The sequence below is a fragment of the Chaetodon auriga genome, chromosome 3, assembly GCF_051107435.1.
Source record: "Chaetodon auriga isolate fChaAug3 chromosome 3, fChaAug3.hap1, whole genome shotgun sequence".
In the NCBI taxonomy this organism is placed as follows: Eukaryota; Metazoa; Chordata; class Actinopteri; order Chaetodontiformes; family Chaetodontidae; genus Chaetodon; species Chaetodon auriga.
Genome location: NC_135076.1, coordinates 18,307,439 through 18,324,871, shown reverse-complemented (window position 1 = coordinate 18,324,871; position 17,433 = coordinate 18,307,439). Strand labels below are relative to the sequence as shown.

The 17,433-nt window shown below is 42.7% G+C and overlaps 1 protein-coding gene across 1 annotated transcript in view; it reads left to right on the top strand.

Annotated features, from left to right (window-relative positions):
• The window catches only part of insrb (insulin receptor b), a 76,923-nt gene that overhangs the window by 12,938 nt on the left and 46,552 nt on the right, over positions 1-17,433 (top strand). Inside the window, exon 2 of the mRNA XM_076725935.1 lies at positions 11,095-11,643. Within this exon, the coding sequence (XP_076582050.1) occupies positions 11,095-11,643 (549 nt within the window). The remainder of the gene's footprint in view (positions 1-11,094; positions 11,644-17,433) is intronic.

Sequence of the window (17,433 nt, the reverse complement as noted above, 5' to 3'; positions counted from 1 at the left end):
TGTGTGTGTGTGTGTGTGTGTGTGTGTGTGTGTGTGTGTGTGTGTGTGTGAGAGAGAGAGAGAGAGAGAGAGACTGTGAGAGGTTTTCCTGCAGCAGCCAGTGAGAGCTGGTGGTCTAACAGCGCAGACAAACAGGCCATTAAACTGACCTGGCCCCTCTGCTCTCCATCCCTCCAGCCTCCCCTCAGCTTCTCCCTCTTTTCCGTCTTGGTTTGTCAACTCTCCCAATGTAACCCCCCCTCCACCCCCCAGTCTCTCTGTTTGCTCCTGTACCGGTTTGCTTTCTCCATCGCTCAAATTCTGCCCTGTTTTCTTTCACTCAGTCTTCCTTTCCCATCTCCTCTGCTTGTTAACCTCTCTCCTCACTCCTCTTTATAGTTTCTCTGCACGCACACACACACACACACACACACACACACACACACACACACACACAAACACACACACAGGCACATTCATATATATATATACACGCACAAACAATCAGAGTCTCATTTCAAGGCAGTTAGAATCAAATTATTTCCTCCTCACTTGTTTTTTTTCTTTGTTTGCACCAAATTTTGGATTCAGCTGTAGTTGGCAGCCTTGCAGCAATCCAGTCAAATCAATAGGATTTGCCATGCTTGGGATGAGCTCGCTCGTCCATTCATCACATAGGGAATACCTCTGCTAAAACCCTAAACTGTTTTTGCTGCAGGTTAAAACTACTGAGTGTCAAAAGAAAGTGTTAGCATGTTTAGCTACAGCCTGGGCAGCCGTCCCATCACAACTCTCATGCTCTCCCTTTCCTCCTAGTCTTGATTTTTCTGTTTCAGTCCTGTTGCTGAGTTACTAAAGCACATAAAGCAGCACTACAGGAAGACGGTTAGGATGCAAAATTTAGTGTCACATACTCAACCATAGAGGTCTTAAACCGGAAGACAGGCAGATTTGGAAGAAGAAGGACAGCCGCACAGCATCGAAGAAGCCGATTTGGCAGAGCCATCAGGCAGGCGTAGCTCATCCAGCCTCATGTGTAGATCTGGTTTGTGGCTCAGAGTGTTGGTGGGGTTGGGCCCTGCAGCTGCTGCCGTGTGGCTGCAAGTCAAGCAGGGGAACTGAGCCCCGGCTGCCTCCCTCTCAGGCCAAGGCTCACCACACCAAGACGCTGCGCTGCGCTCCCCTCGCTAACGTGGGAAGATGAAAAGGAACATCAGATGTTTTTTGTATTACTCACTCTGTGTGTGTCTGGTGTGTGTGTCAGTGTGTGTGTGTGTGTGTGTGTGTGTGTGTGTGTTGTCTGTCTGTCTTGCACTGTATCTTTGGCACAGTCCATCCTGCAGTTGATTACCTGCTGTTGTTTCATAGTCCTCTGTCTGTTCCCAAATGCTTCGACTATGCTAGGAATGCTGCTCCCCCCAACATGCTTTTTATTTGTTTGGAGCGACACCTGGTTTAGCTGTTTTGTAAGGCGTGGCCAGAACTTTTTCAGTTTTTTTTTTTTTTTTTTTTGGTTTGTGTATTTCCAGCTGTCCAATTATTTTCTAGACCGGGAACATGTCGGTTGCAGTTGGTCATGGAATTAAGCGGAAAGATCGAATAGATCTGTGTGGTTGTGTGCATTTGTTTGAAATAGCCTGTTGCAGTTTTGTGTCAGTGGTCTGCTTTTTAAAATTCTTTTGTGGGACTTTTCTTTTCTAAAGCTTAGATTTTGCCACACTGTGCTGCAGAAGCATATGAGGCAGAGGGGGGGAGAAAGAGAAAGGGCTGAGGAAGGAATGAGGAACTGGGCAGTAAGAAAAAACCTCAGATACAAAGACAATGACCGTCTTATCTGCTTTACGTATGGACAGAGGATTTTAAATTCTTGGCCTGTTTGCTGTTTTTGAGTATGGAGTCAGGACAGGGGTGCAGCAGTATGCTGGAGATATAGAGACGGGCTAGCAGTCTGCAGAGTTACTAGATAAAATTCATTTGAATTCCCTTGCAAATTGTGGGCAAGTTGAAGCCCTTGTTTGAACCCCTTGTTCTTTTTTTTAAGTGTGTGAAAGGGGGGGTACTGAAAGACTTTAGAGCCTCAGTTGTCTCATATCATAAGATGGACATGAGACATGTTTCACTGTCAGACTACACATCTCTCCACGCTGGTTATTTTGGTGTTTGGGTTGGTGGACATGGACTCGAGGGATCAGTTCCTATCAGGTACCCTGTCACTCGAACAAAAATGTCAGACAGGGCAGTTCAATACACATTCTGCTCTTGTTTCTTCTACCCTCTTTCCCTCTCTTCCCCCTCACCAACCTTGAGTCCAAGGTCAAACCAAGCTCGGTGGAGCTAGAAAATAGTGAGTCATTGTTTTTAAAAACAAGTGATGGTGACCTGGCACCTCGCATGCCCCCCCCCCACTTCTTTTTCTCTTCCTCATTCTTTGTGTCTTTTTATATTCTGTCTCTTTGTCTCCCTCTGTCTGTACCCGTCCTTCTCCTTCCATCCATGCCTTCCTCTCTCCTTTGCCAGTGCTGGAAGGTAGAGGGAAGGAGGTGAGCCAAAGTCACCAGTGTGATCTGATTTAGGCCTCTCTCTTCCCTTGGCCAGCCATCTGACAGTGCAGGCCCTGCATGTTGCTCTTTTCTACCCCGCTTCAATCTGCCACAGCCTGGCCCTGTGCCACAGCTGTAACGGGACCCAGCGTTGTGTATAAATAGGCTAGGTCAGCTCCCCTTGCCATGCTCCTCAATGGGAGGCTGAGGCAATGGAGGAACAGGTGCTCCAACCCACACACACTCCCTCTCTCTCTCTCTCTCTCTCTCTCTCTCTCTCTCTCTCTCTCTCTCTCTCTGTCTCTTTCTGCTCCGTCTCCCATTCCCAAGCCCCCCCATCTTTATCTGATGTCCTCAAATGTGGAAGTACAGGTCAATCAAGGTGCACATGTCAGCTGCGCTCGCTCGTTGTATCTCTTGTCATTGTCCCCTCTCACTGTTAACACAAGATTTTAAAAAATATTTCCTGTGTGGTTGAATTTAATGGCACTCTGCGCTTATTTCCACACTTCGAACTGCCCCCCTTTCTGTCTTTCCCTGGCTCATGTACTGTTATTTTGGCCCTCAACTCTCTTTGTTTTGGAGGTACAAGTTGGTACATGTTAATCAAAATGCCTCTCATGCAATTTCTCAGCATCATTTTTCACTGTTGAAGCCACAGCTTGGCAGTGGGCGCACAGGGAGCTGGCTTTACTTCTCAGGACTTTCCACAGCTATATTAACAAACAAATGCATTTTTCCGCTGGCAGTCCACTTGGCACCGTGGCTGCATATTCTCTCTCCTGGGGTTTGTTCAGCAACTGAGCTGTTGACAAATCTATAATCAGCAGATCACCTCATCGGGGGCAACGTGTGCCTAAGCTGACAGAGAGAGGAAAGTTCTCACAGTCCAGAGTTAGCTGCCACCTGGTTTCATGCTAGTCAGGTCTGGTTTCATGCTAAGCTAACGTGCTACAGTGCCCTGCGCTACAGTGGAAGGCAGAGGCAGGCTTGTCCCCAGGCCACAGAGGGCTCCACTCTCGCCTTCTAAAACTACCACTGTGATCCACTTTCTCACTGCCAGCCAGCTACTGTTAGTTGATGCATATTAAATTCTCTGCAGGGAGCACAACTCTAAAAATAAGAGAAGAATCTGTCTGAAATTGTAGCTTCACTATAACGAAGGCTGCAGCTGTGGGTGCTTACTGAATAGTGGAGATGGCACTTTCTGTCAGAGATAGCCGTTACATTGGCATGACCTCGTTGCACCGGTCATGCTCAAGTAATTTCTGAGCTGTAATTATGGTGAGCTTATTCTATGAGCTAATTCTACTTCGTATTTGACAAGGAGAGCGAGTAGAACGGCAGGGGCTTCTTCCATTTAGCAGAAGTCATTAAAGTAACATGGAATAAGTGCAAATTGAAGAAAAGTTTGCTTTTTTTTTCGTCACACTCATAACAAACAGCCAATGTTCCTACGATCTAAGAAATATCTGCAAGGAAAAGAAGTAAAAGAGAGGTTAGATGTTTTCTTCTTCGGATCATACTGTGGCAAGCACACTGCATAACCCACAGTCTTCCATTTCACAGAGCCTTGATTTGCTAAGTGGTAAAATGTATTTTCTTTCTCCGTTGCTACCATATAGCTCCTTCACACTGTGCCTGAATTGTGTCCAAAGCATTATGGTTTTCTGTGGGAAGGTGAGCCTGGACACGTCTAATTCTGGCCTGAAAAACTGAAACTGATACCAGTATTAAGTTTATCTGTTTTTTAGAATGGCACCTCTTTATAATCAAAATCTGTTCTCTCTGGCCAAGTAGATTAAAAGTACTGGAATTTCTTGAGACATTGTTGGTGCAGAGACATTTTGACATCTCAGTTTCAAATTACTTACTTGTGCGTCACAGAGAACAGAAGTGCTACATAAGTTATATATTTACTACATCGCTATACATTACCCACACTTTAAAGGCTCAGTATTTAATAGGTGTTTTCTCACATGCAGCCTATATAGTTACTGCTTAACTCTATTTTGCTCTTAAATGGTTGTGTGTGAACAAGGAGCTTATGCCACAATGTGGTTGATGTCCATTACAGAAATTGAGCTACATAAGCTGTGTTAGCATTACCGCTGAAGTTTCATTTTAGGGCTGATAAATATATTGTTTCAGCATCAACACTGCAATGTAGGCACATTGCTAAGGATGCAGTTTAATAAGGCACGCTAGACCCAGCATTGTAATAATTTCAAGGAATCATTTTACTGCTTGGTGGAAAATGAAAACTATCAATATTCCCTTTTCATGACTAATCCTAAAAGTAAACAGCCAGTCCCTCTGATAAATAACGTAATTTAGCCTCATTTAATTATGGTTTGCTTGCTAGATTCACATGCATGGCCCTCCTGCACACAAGAGCAATTACAGTACCTCTCCGAGCAGACTAAAGGTCTTATGTAGAATTCAGCATCTAGTGTATAAACGTGTGACAACAATGAAAGAAATATGCCGAAAAAGAATTTTTTTTTGGAGAAAAAAAATCTTTCATCATATATTTGAAGTATTTTGGTAGGGCAAAAATAGATATTGTTTCTTTCTGCTTTGAATTACGTATGTTAAAACCTCCATGTTTTTTTTTTAAATATCACTATCAATTCTGCAGAAAAATACGAATTATAGTGTTTTTTTCCACAATATCGTTAGGCTCTATCCCATCCTGGCATATTGCATTATGCCCTGTTGTATGTGACTGGAGGCTGGACCAGCAGAGGAAATAGTAGAAGCAGCATTAGTGGTGGCGTATGAATGGTCACATCATATTAAATTAGCATTAAAGCGTACCTTGTGTAAAATAACATTCAGGCATTGTTTGTCTGGACAACAGAAGCTGCAGGCCTTCGTCGGAACAGTTTGGACAAATTTTTCTGTTAACACACTTGTGTGAAAAGACCTTGTAGCTATTCAGGCAGCGCGCATAGTGAAATCTTTTTTCATGTTTTTCTTATCAAGAGAACTGACATTTCTGAGGATGAAGTTCCTGAAAATCTCTTTATCAAATTTCAAAAAGGAACCGTTAATTTGTTAATCTCCTATTGAAGACTGAAACTCATTCACCTCACTCTATCTAAGCTTTTTCCTCTGCTGTTTCTGTTTGTCTGACACCCCTATATACGTCCCTCCTCCTCCTCGTCCTCCTCCTTTTCTCATTCCTACTGCCAAATTAAGTGTCAAACAGACAGGGAAGGCGGGTGGATGGCCCACATTTCTCCTATAGAGGTCTGCTGTATGGTACAGTACGTTCCAGTCTGTGCTCTGTTATTCCTTTCTCTGCTCTGCTCCGATACAAACCTCGCCCCCTTTTCCCCCCGGCCTCATTAGCGCCTGATTGGGTTGTTATTGTAATTAAGAGCTCCTGTACAGCCAGTGAGAGCACCAAGCTGTCTGCTAATGGGTGGTCCTCAGTGGGAGGGTGGGCTATAGAGGGGTCACGGTCATTGTCCATTGAACGCCCCCACCCACACAGTGTCTACCAGTTTTTTTATGGTGTCTGTTTATGTAAGTCAAAATGTAGTGAATTAAAACAGCAATTCATGGTTTTGTTTTTGGATTAATTTTCTTTCTTTACACGACCAACAAAAAATGGTTCAACAGGTTTTGTCCCATGTTGTCCCCTCATATATCCAGTCATGGGCACATTTTTGTTTTTGTATATTAGGTGAACATTGAATATAGTTGTGTTTTTGGCCAGTACATGCCCTCCCTCCCCCTCTGAGCCTCTATGTGTGTGTGCTTGTTGCTTGTCATGTAACAGTGGTCCATAGCGGCCCTCCATTCATGCATGTGATCACCAACCGTCCTGTAGGTCCCTTACGTCACTCCGCGTTCCTGCCTGAGCTCAGGTTACACTTTCACCCCACTCACTCCCCTCCCATCATTTCTCTGCCCCCCTCCCCTTTTTCTTCTTCCCCTCTTTTGCCCGCGACCTGTTTCCCCTCTGACTCAATCTCTCTCTGTCTCCCTATTCGCGCTCTCTGCCTCTCCTGTGTCCCCCCTGCTCCTAAACCTGGGAGGAGAGAGGGAGGAGATGGCTCATTATTTTAAAGACACAGTGGTTCTCGCAGCCAACCCCCGATTCCATAACAACCCTCCACTCCTTTACTCTCCCTCCTTCTCCTCCCCTCTTCTCCATCTGCCCCCTGATGACCCACACCCACCCCCCCACTCCTTCCCCCTCTCTCTCGTTCCAGTCAGTCGAAAAACAAGACTCCATTTTGCGGAGGGAGCTCCCAGCAGCACCGTCTACTGCTCCCCCTCATGGCCCACTAACATTTCTTTGTGTCAATAAAGATTCCCCAACAGGAGACGTGATATATGTGTTAGCCTGTTAGCTTGCTGTGTGTGGAGAAAGACCTCATTTCCAGTGGCACACTTCTTAATTGTGGTGGGAAAAATACATTCATGTGAAAGGTCATGTTTGTGTCCCGTTGGTGTGTCTTGGAGATCATTCTGGGCCGAGGTGAGTTGCACCGTGGCCCTGCTGGTGTTGTGTAATGTAGTTTGTTATGTTGTTGTGTTGCACAATAGGTATCCGGTTAGTACTGCAGGCTGACAGCGAGTGGGTGGCCTGTAGGCCTGTTTGATGTGTCAAGGAGATAAGGCAGGAAGGGCAGAGAGGTGTAAGGTTGCTGTTATCACTGGGAATAACACCAACTGCCACATAGTGGTGAAAGAAGTGTGTTTTGGTTTCTGATACAGTATGTCTCTAATAAAGAGGGTGTGGCCAAGGCATACATGGCTAGCTTGTGTGAATGAGTTACTGTTGTTGTTTGAAACTCTGCTCTATCTGATGAGATGCTGGAATAGATTTATCGTCTTATTGTATGAGTTGTTTTTGGCTGCTGGCGAGGCCGGCTGCAAGCGGAAGTGTGCAAAGTTGAGTGGCCTTTGGCCACGTCCACACTGACGTGGATACATTTGAATACTCCATTGAAATAATTTCTATGCAAATTAGTGTTTTCTGATAATTTTCTAAGCTTTGACAAACACTTCTACTACTTTAAACTCCCAGGAAGTTGATGGCTTCATCGGAGTCCAAGCTCTGCTGCGTTTGAGTGAAGATAAAACTTTGTCAGTCAGTGTTAGGCTCTGTGTCAGGTTAAGTCTTGCATCACTCTTTGCATCTGGAACAATTTCATTGTTGTTGTAAATAATCTGTAAACTTTAATTCAGTTTTGAAAATCTTGTTCCGCTTCTCCTTGTGAAGATTGCGTAGGTATGGACAGCTGTCGCCCTTTTATGTGTGTCCAGTTGAGGGAGTGCAGTGCAGTGTGACCTTCCTCATGATATGATGAGAATGATATCCAGTCAGCTACTGGCTGACTAGTTTACTTGAATAATTAACAGGATGGCTGCACTGGTAGGCTTTCTATCATGTCCAGAGGAGTCCTGTTGGGAACTACTGTTTAATATTTCACCTGGACAGTTCCCTGTCTCCTGAAAATCTTGTCACCCTGTCCAATAAGATAACAGTTATCAACATACCTGCCTATGTTTCATCACTCCTTTGTCAGCTGTCAGAGGCAAAGAACAAGTTTTTGACATTTAGTCTCAGTATCTTGTGCGTATTTCTTTTCAGCTAAGATGTTGTTTGGATAAATAGAATAGTGCATTTTGAAGCTATTTTTTTTATCAGTCACATTCACAGAGAACGAAATCAGAAGGTTATGTTGACATATACATGCAGATAATTATGTGAAATACTGATCATGGGCATTTCAATTTCAATTTGGTTTTGTTTTTTTGTTGTTTTCTTGCTCTGACCTAGTCCAGATATGTTTTTTCTAAAGTAATCTTCCTTCCAGAGGCTTCCAGCTGGCATTTAGGAAAATTCATTTTGACCATTTGATATCTTTGACTTTTTACACGTCTTAATAACCCAGTCCTACTGCCAACATGCTGTTGTAATAAACAACATGGTTTTATTTGGCAGTGTGGTGATAACGGGCTTTATTGGCTCATATCCATTACAAGAAGTCACTTAAACTGTTCCATTGATGTGCTGCTGGTCAGAGTTTGTACCTGGATTGTTGACATGTTTGTCTCGCTAACCATTAACAGAATGGAAAGTTAAAAGGTAGCTTACACCTGGGAAATGACAAGGGCCAATAACAGCTCAATAGAATGGAGCAGTCCACCGCACTTAGCTCTGACTTTGCTCTGTTTTAAGATACATGTTCTAGTGGAATTCTCATTTTTTACCATGTGTGCAAAGTGATAGTGGGGTATTGAGCGTAATAAATGGAAAACTGCAAAAGGTGGCAAGCAGATGGGGTTCACACCGTTAAGAGGGATGGAAGACTCTTAGAGTGATACAGAGTGTGATTAGCAGGTGTATGTGTGCATCATCGATCGAGAAGCAGCAGACTAGGTGGAAACCATTAGATCACTTTTGCGATAAAGGACACATTTTCCCCTCCATGCACAGGCTCAGGCAGTTTTTCAGCTTTGAATATGATAAGTTTCCTACTAATTGGTGATCGTTTGTCATATATTTGTGAGGAACAGTTTGTGTTGATTTTTTTGCATTTCATTCAGCCTTTTAAAATTACAAAGCATTCTTTTGAATATGACTCAATGACATGACTTAAATGCCTGACACGTAGCCTAATGTTGGCTTCTTTCTTCATATAACCATCTGTTAATGTTAATGTTTTTGATACAGTGCATGCACTTTAAGTCATGTGAACAAATTAGTATTATGTGTCTCCCCACTTCTACTGTTTTTAATGAGTATGTTCAATGAATGCGAATGGCTGGGTTGACGCAGCAGAACTTGTGTGTGCATTTATGCAAATGTACCTCTCACTTTAACACCATATTCAAACAGCCTCCGGAGTGTCACTGTGTCAAACCGCTTTAAAACGGCAAACCTGTTCACATAAGCTGACACTTGCTTTGACGAGGTAATGAAGGACAAGCCTGTCCATGTTGGCTGATACTGGTAGAGAAACATCCCACCTCTCTTTCTAAGAAAGAGGGAGTTTGGAGGAAAAGGGCTGCGGTGATGAATCTGGACTGTGTTTAGGAGATGTCTTCTTATTTGTTTCTGTGTTGTTTAGTTTTAGTTCAGTTTAGTTTAGAGAACAACATGCCTCATGACCTTCTTATGAACACTTTCGCTAAACGTGTGTGTCAATTATGGTTGATGGACTGCTTTGACAAGAGATCACGTGTGGGCGATATCGCTAGGTAACTTTGTAAACCTGTTTTTTTAAAAAGTGTTTAGAATTTAAACTATAAGGAATTCTCCCCTCCCACGTAGTAATTTTCCTTTAACTGCAGAGGAATACATTAAGCAGCAAGCAACAGCAGCATGCCTTTTCTCTCTGTACATCTTCTTAAGTAACTGTGCCCTAATGAATTCTCCACTCCTCTGATGTGTGTGTGTGTGTGTGTGTGTGTGTGTGTGTGTGTGTGTGTGTGTGTGTGTGTGTGTGTGTGTGTGTGCGCGCGCGCAATGCATTTGCCAGTCCAAATGTGGATTTGTGCATGTATGTGTGCATGCGCGCCACTGAGTAGCAGCTAAAGAGTATGAATGAGCATGGATAAGCATTTTACTTCCAGGCTTCATTTTTGTTAACCCCTTCATGTCTGCTTCATTCAGCTCAGACAGTGCCATACAATAATTTGCTCTCTGGAGAAATGGTGGAGCCATTGAGAAGATAGAGTGTGTGTGTGAGAGTGTGTGAGAGTGTGTGTGTGTGTGTGTGTGAGAGAGAGAGAGAGAGAGAGAGAGAGAGAGAGAGAGAGAGTGCTTGCGCTAGTCAGATTGTAAAGGAGACTTGACTGAGGCTGCTTCATGAATGGCTCTGCTCTACTTAATGCAGATCACTAGTGGTTTCGTGGCTTAACTGGGAAAAAGAAGCATCTGTTGATGTTCATATCCGGTTTTTTAGTACTGTTGCAAATCGCAGATGACTTCTTTTGCCTGCTTGGCCCATTGCTGTAAGCCACAGTCATGCTAATTGCAAGGAATGACATGTTTCCGCATTTATACTGTGTGCTGTATGTGTGCTCTTTTCATTATTTTCTGAAGTAATTAAAGACATTTTAACAGCGACGATAGACTAAATATGCTGAGACCATAAGTTGATTAATCAGTTATTCAATAAATAGACACTATAAACCATTTCAAAACTTTTCATTCATCAACAAGTTATTTTTTAGTTAATTTTTAAGGACAAATACCAAACATACCTTAAAAACTAAACAATTTGATGAAAACTGTGATGGACCTTTTGACTGTTTTCTAGCATTTTGTTGGCTAAATTATTAATTGATTAAATCAGCAATGAATGCTGATGTACTCTACAACAAGGTGTCTAATGTAAAAGTGTTCTAGCAGAGCTAGGTTTTACTGGGCAGCACACTGGTGTGAATTATTTTTAAATGAATAAATGAGAGCCAAGGTAATACTCAAAAGGCACCTCAACAAAATATGAATCATTAATTAAATTCTGAAACAGTTATTTAAAAAAAGAGCTTGTGTTTTATGTCTTATTGTTTCTCACGTCTCCCTCTCTCTCTATCGCTCCAGTCTGCCAGAGCAAGGACATCCGGAACAATGTGACCAACCTCCAGTCGCTGGAGAACTGCACCATCATCGAGGGCCACCTGAAGATTCTGCTCATGTTTAAGACCAAGACCGAAGACTTCCGGGGTCTCACCTACCCGAAGCTGCGAGTGGTGACCGACTATGTGCTGCTGTTCAGGGTCTACGGCCTCGAGACCCTCAGCGATCTCTTCCCCAACCTGACAGTGATCCGTGGAAACAATCTCTTCTTCAACTATGCGCTTGTGATTTATGAGATGCTGCAGCTGAAGGAGGTGGGCCTCCACAGTCTCATGAATATCACCCGGGGTGCCGTGAGGATCGAGAAGAATCCAGACCTGTGCTACCTGGCCACCCTGGACTGGTCCAAAATCCTGGACTCTGTGGAAGACAACTTCATCGTGGCCAATAAGAATGATAGGGAGTGCGGAGATGTGTGTCCCGGCACGGCTCAAGGTCAGACCATCTGCCCACAGAACACCATCAACGGGCACTTCAGGGGACGGTGCTGGTCACAGAACCACTGCCAGAGAAGTAAGTCTGTCTTTATGTTAATGTGCCTTATACCTCCAGAAGTTGCCTGAGAATCAGCAGGTTTTTAAGTTTTCTTCAGTATCAAAGCCGTCCAATGAGAGCTGCCTGTATATCCATGCGTGCGTTGCAAACAGGAGCTGCTAATAGCTAATTCTGTGTACTATTAATGGGACCAATTTGTAAACAAGCTTAGGCGAAGAAACCGGGCTCAGGTTGTAGCCCACATTTATCTGACTCCATGACAACATTCTACTACTTGTTTACATCTCCAGCAGTTGACTTTTCTTAAGGGGGGGCTCACAGTGTGACACTTGGAAACCCCCCTGCTACCCATTAGAGAATCACTCACAGTCAGGCGTTTAAACCAGCCTGATACTCATCAAATTAACAAAAGATTGCCACGGTATGGAGCAGTGGAAAAATCTCCATATTGACTGGCTGTTATGTGCAGACATGATAGTGTAGCACCTTTCCAGAATCCATCACACTGCTTGTTGCAAAGTGGTCCGTTGAGACACGCAATGAGAATATGCATTGGAGATTTTTTTTTCTTCCCAGAAATCAATCGAGACGACTGATGTTTTCATTCCAAATGGTTTATGTAATGATTTCTATGATGTGGAGGGGTGCTCCTAATATCAGCAGCCAGGGGTCGCGGACTGCCTCTGATTAGCATTCATTGACTGGTGCATTGTGGGCAAGTGATCTGTAATTACAGGCTCGGGATCTGCTTGATGTGTGAAATGACTCAACTGCATTGTTGAGTCAGGGACCTGTATAATCAAAGGTAGGCATTATGGGAAAAAATCCAATGAAAGAAAGTGGGTTAGTGTGAGCGAGTTGATGGGCAAGGATAAACAGCATAGTGCACTTGTTTGTTAGAAATTGTACAGATTTTCTCTCCTTTTAGTAAAAACGAGCTGTGGGTTTACTTGATGCTGCAGCCAGCTGCCAGTGTGTCGGCCAGTCAGTCAGTCAGTCTTTCCTCTCCTACCATAAACACAGAGAATGGCTTCTATTGTAAGACACACAGAGAGAATGCTTATTATTTTTTGAAGGCGATTATAGCTTGTGTTGTTTTTTCTCTTCTGTCTCTGTGTCTGACAGAAAAGGCTAGCGTTCAAAGCATAACGACCTCGGCCATGTTTATACTTTAACATCGACTGTTGCAGCCCGCATATAATGTTGGCTCCTCGATTTTCTGCCAGGTCTCACTGTCGGGAAAGTAAAACAGGAAATGGCTTTCTTTGTGTCTCAGTCTCCGTCTCTGCACACACACACACACACACACACACTGCCTTAGAGTTTTGATTTAGACAAGGTGCACAGCACTCAACTTGTTTTAATGGTTAGATTAAAATGACAATTTGTATCTTAAGATTGAACTGTTGGAAAACATTGGTATTTGTGTAGACTGTAGGCCTGTATCTGTCAAAGAAAAGGGAAAATTTTGACTTAAGTACCTCGTTCACCTTTACTCTCACTCACAAACTTCAACTGACGATAGGCAGTTGTTTTTTGCTTTAACTTATCATTATGAAGTAAATGTTGATTGCACAATGTAATGGCTTTAGAGCGATGACACCATTGGCATTTAGATTGGTTCCCTGTCAGCCTCGCTTTCACAACGCAATTCTGTCTGCCACCAGGTATGATCTCCCAGGAAAATGAAGGCTGTCTGGTGATCTAGTCAGGCTGGCACCGTTTCTGTCTTCTTTCATGTCTCCATTATAGAGTAATTGAATGAATGAAGTCATGCTTTTTCTCCTAATGTTTTCCTCTACTCCACCCTGACGCCTTATGATAACTCTTTACGTTTTCAGCAAACACGCTTCTTTCTTCTTTCTTATTTGCAGAGTGGTGTTCATTGTTTCTTCACTTCATTTAGAAACTGTGTTTTTGCTACTTGCTGGGCTCTGAGCAAATCAGAAAGCTGTCTTAGCGACAGTGACACCAATAGTAATACCACTTGGAAACAGTTGTCTGTTTAACAAACCCTCATATGAAATATTACAAAGGTCTTTTAAGTTGGTTAATAGCAAGGCAGTTCTTAGATGATCGCGGTACATGGACAAAGGTGAGCAACTCCTAGAACATGTTTTGGAGCATTTGTACAAAATATCATTGGCCATGATGAATTATACATTAAGTGAAGCAATATGTATAATTCAGAAGTGGTGATAATTTTAGCCTATCATTTATATTGGTTGAGCATTTGATAGGATGTTACACCACTTTTTCCTTTTCCTTTTTCCCCACTTTCCATGCATATTCGCTGTCTGTACTTTTTAATGTGGTAGTAAATTCTCCTCAGAGAACTTTTTTACTCCCAAGTTGATTATTTGTAAACGTAGTCTAGAGAAGTTTGATGAATACGGACCCTGGACTTGATTTCAGAGACAAACGCCCTGACCTTTTAACTGAAGAACGTCCACTGATAAACGAAAGAGGGTGCACAGTACGTCAAACAACCTGTGTACATGTGCGTTCATGTCTCCTTTGGCTCGGACAGGCCAGGGGAGCGGGGATGACGCTGCGCTCTGCTGTGTCATGTGACAGGCACCACTTTAGTCAAAGGCTGTGTGTCAAAGCAGGAGCCATTTCTAGAACATGATGCAATGGCTGTGAATGTGTGTGTGGGCTACATATAAGGAAGATACGTGTACACTTACTGGAAATGTTTGTGTGTGTGTGTGTGTGTGTGTGTGTGTTTGATATACGTGTACTTACGTGCCTTTCCACACTAGAGGCAAGAGCTGTAGTTGCACATGTTTTTAAACTGCAACAGCCAAACTCTAAGACTTTAAGCTAGTGCTTTTCTCAAATCAGTGCTGTTTTAGATTTGAATAATATATATATAACATAAAAAGTATATGTTGTGTAACAGCAATGATGACAACAAGAGCAGCATCATTAATAGTAATATTAGCAGTGAGTTTTGAATTGAATACTGCTTTTATGGAACTTGTTGCTATGCAGGTGTAGCAGTATCCATGGCATGTTTCTGCCCCAGGGGTCAACCTAGATGAGATAAACTGATGTGAGATGTCAACCTGAGGAGAGAGAAATGTGTTGTTCCCCTGTGGTGCTTGTGCAGTGATATACTGTACAGTGAAACACATGCTGGGTGGTGACGTGAGGAAACTGTAGGATCTTTAATTAAGGCTTCTGTGAATGAAAACTCACAGTTTACAAACTTAGATACACACATACACACATGCGTGAGTGTGCAGCAAAGACACGGGTGTAGGGCGGAGGAACATTAGATGGGGCATTAAAGTTTATGTGTGAGTGGAAACTGTGGGGTTGTTTTTGTTGTGTTTTTACAGGGTTCCAGTTGCCTTAGGTAAGAGCCAAGGGAGAGCCTGCATTCCTCTGATCTTACACATGCTCCTTACAAGCAGGAAAACCACTTTGTGTGTGTGTGTGCGTGTGTGAGAACCAGGACATGTCATGTTTAACTGTGCAGGGTCCTTAAGTAACTTGTTGGCAATCCAGACCGCCTGGAGAGTGTATGAGATCTGACATTCATTGCCTAGTGCTATTTTCTCCATTTTGTGTGTGTGTGTGTGTGTGTGTGTGTGTGTGTGTGTGTGTGTGTGTGTGTGTGTGTGTGTGTCTGGCAAACATATGTATGTGGTGTGTATATGCTAGGGTTGCAACGGTATGAGATTTTCACAGTATGATAACCATCTGAGAAAATATCATGGTTTCATGTTGTATGGCATGACACTATTATTGTTATTGTTATTATTCTTATTCTTATTAGTAGTAGTAGTAGTACTATCATTATTAGTATTAGTAGTAGTAGTATTGTCATTGTTATCAACTACAGACAACAGAAGGGTTTTTTGGTTGATCAAATGCTTTATTATAGTTTCACAAAATATTCAGTTTTTTTAATAATACAAATACAGTAGAGTCAATTTGTTTTAACATTGATGCAACAGAATTCAATATATTTTAATAACACCAATACAGCCCATTTAATATTTTTTAAATAACACTTATATGGTAGAATTCAAAATATGTCTTAAATAATACTAATATGGTACAATTAAATACCACAGGCAAGCAAAGGTACATGGTATCATAACAGTCAATTTCATGTGGCTGTAGCTTTGTCGACTGATTGAATGTTGGCGGTTGCTTGCTTTAGTAGTAGTGCAACAGCATATTTCGACAGCGGCAGTGTGCTTTACGCACACTGTGTTGCGCTGCAGAGCAGGGCGTCGACACAAATGCATTTCTTCAAGGCATCAAATCTTCCAAAAGCCTTAAAGGACCCAGTGTGTAGGATTAAGTCTTAAAGATTTAGGAGTTAGCTTCACCCCTCCCTGCGGTGGCTGCTAAAAATGCGAGGAGCCCTCTTTGAGCCAGTGTTTGGTTTGTCCGTTCTGGGCTACTGTCGAAACATGGTGGACCGCTACCTCTGTAGATATAAATAGCTCATTCTGAAGTAACGAAAATAACGATTCTTACATTCAGGTGATTATACGCAAATGATCACATAATTCTGAATATTGTATTTTATTTCTGCCTTTAGATCCCCCTAAATCCTACACACTGGGCCTTTAATGCGATGGAATTCTTCCATCATAAGATTGGTTTTTGAGCAGTGAATTCCTACCCGTCCTACACGGGCCAATCTGCAGCTGACCCTGGACATGGATGTCCCTATGGAAAACAGAAAAAGAAAGGAATCATTTCTCAGTCAAAGATCATCAGTAAAAAAGATGTTTGATACTGGTGTTGAAATTCCAGATTGGCAAGAAAAAGAACAGAGCTAAAAACACACTTCTGGAGGAGAAAGGGAAGGTTGTCAGGTCTGATGTCAGTGGGTCACTGGCACCTGCTGTAAATGAGACAGACAGGATATGTAGGCATGTGGATACAACCTTTGCCATCACATCTTTGCACATGATGCCCTCAGGATGATTTAAACTACAAAAAAAAAAAAAACATGCTTTGAAAATACTGGCTTTGTTGGTGCAAGAAATTGGAGAACTCCTAAATGAAAGTGATGGAAAGCAGTTGCTTTCTGTCTTTGCTGTCTTTCGACTGGTCAGTTTTGACCTGAGATGAACGTAGCCGTTCACCTCTGGTCTAATTTATTCCCATTTATAACAAACTTGTAACTCTGAACAATAAATTACATTTTAATGTGAGTGGAGGATTTTTTTTGTCAGTGAGACATTTAAGTGGTTGTTAAAATGCGACATATTGCCAAAGAGTGTTGGCTGAATTAAAAAAATAATAAACTAAATTAAATGTAATCAAGAAAGTTTAATATCTTGACAAGACACTGCTGTATAGATGAGAGACAGATGGATAGTAGACGCACACAAAGGCAGATTGCTGGTCAGAAAGCAAGCCCACAAGACCGAGGAGTGGGTTTACAAATGAGAGGTGAAGAGAGAGAAAAGTACAGAGAGAGAGGAAGTAAGGGTAATATTCACAGATGAGAGAAAGAGGGAATGGGAGCAAACAGTCGATCTCCTGTTTAGATAAGGCTCTATCTGTTGCTGAGGGCTGGCACACTGTGTTCAGCCTCGCAGACACCAGCCAGCGCTGTGCTTGCACAACTCACGCACACAAAAACACACACACACAAGCTGGAGGAGAGAAAGCTTTTCAGGTCAAAGTTCACTTCGCCTGCGCCTACGTGCTTTGTTGTTTGCTGCGATTGTTTGCAGGCACACACACACACACACACACACGCACAACACCGTACAGAGTCACAGCTTCACCTCCCCAAAGACAAAAGCCACAAAAGGGAAAATGCCCTCT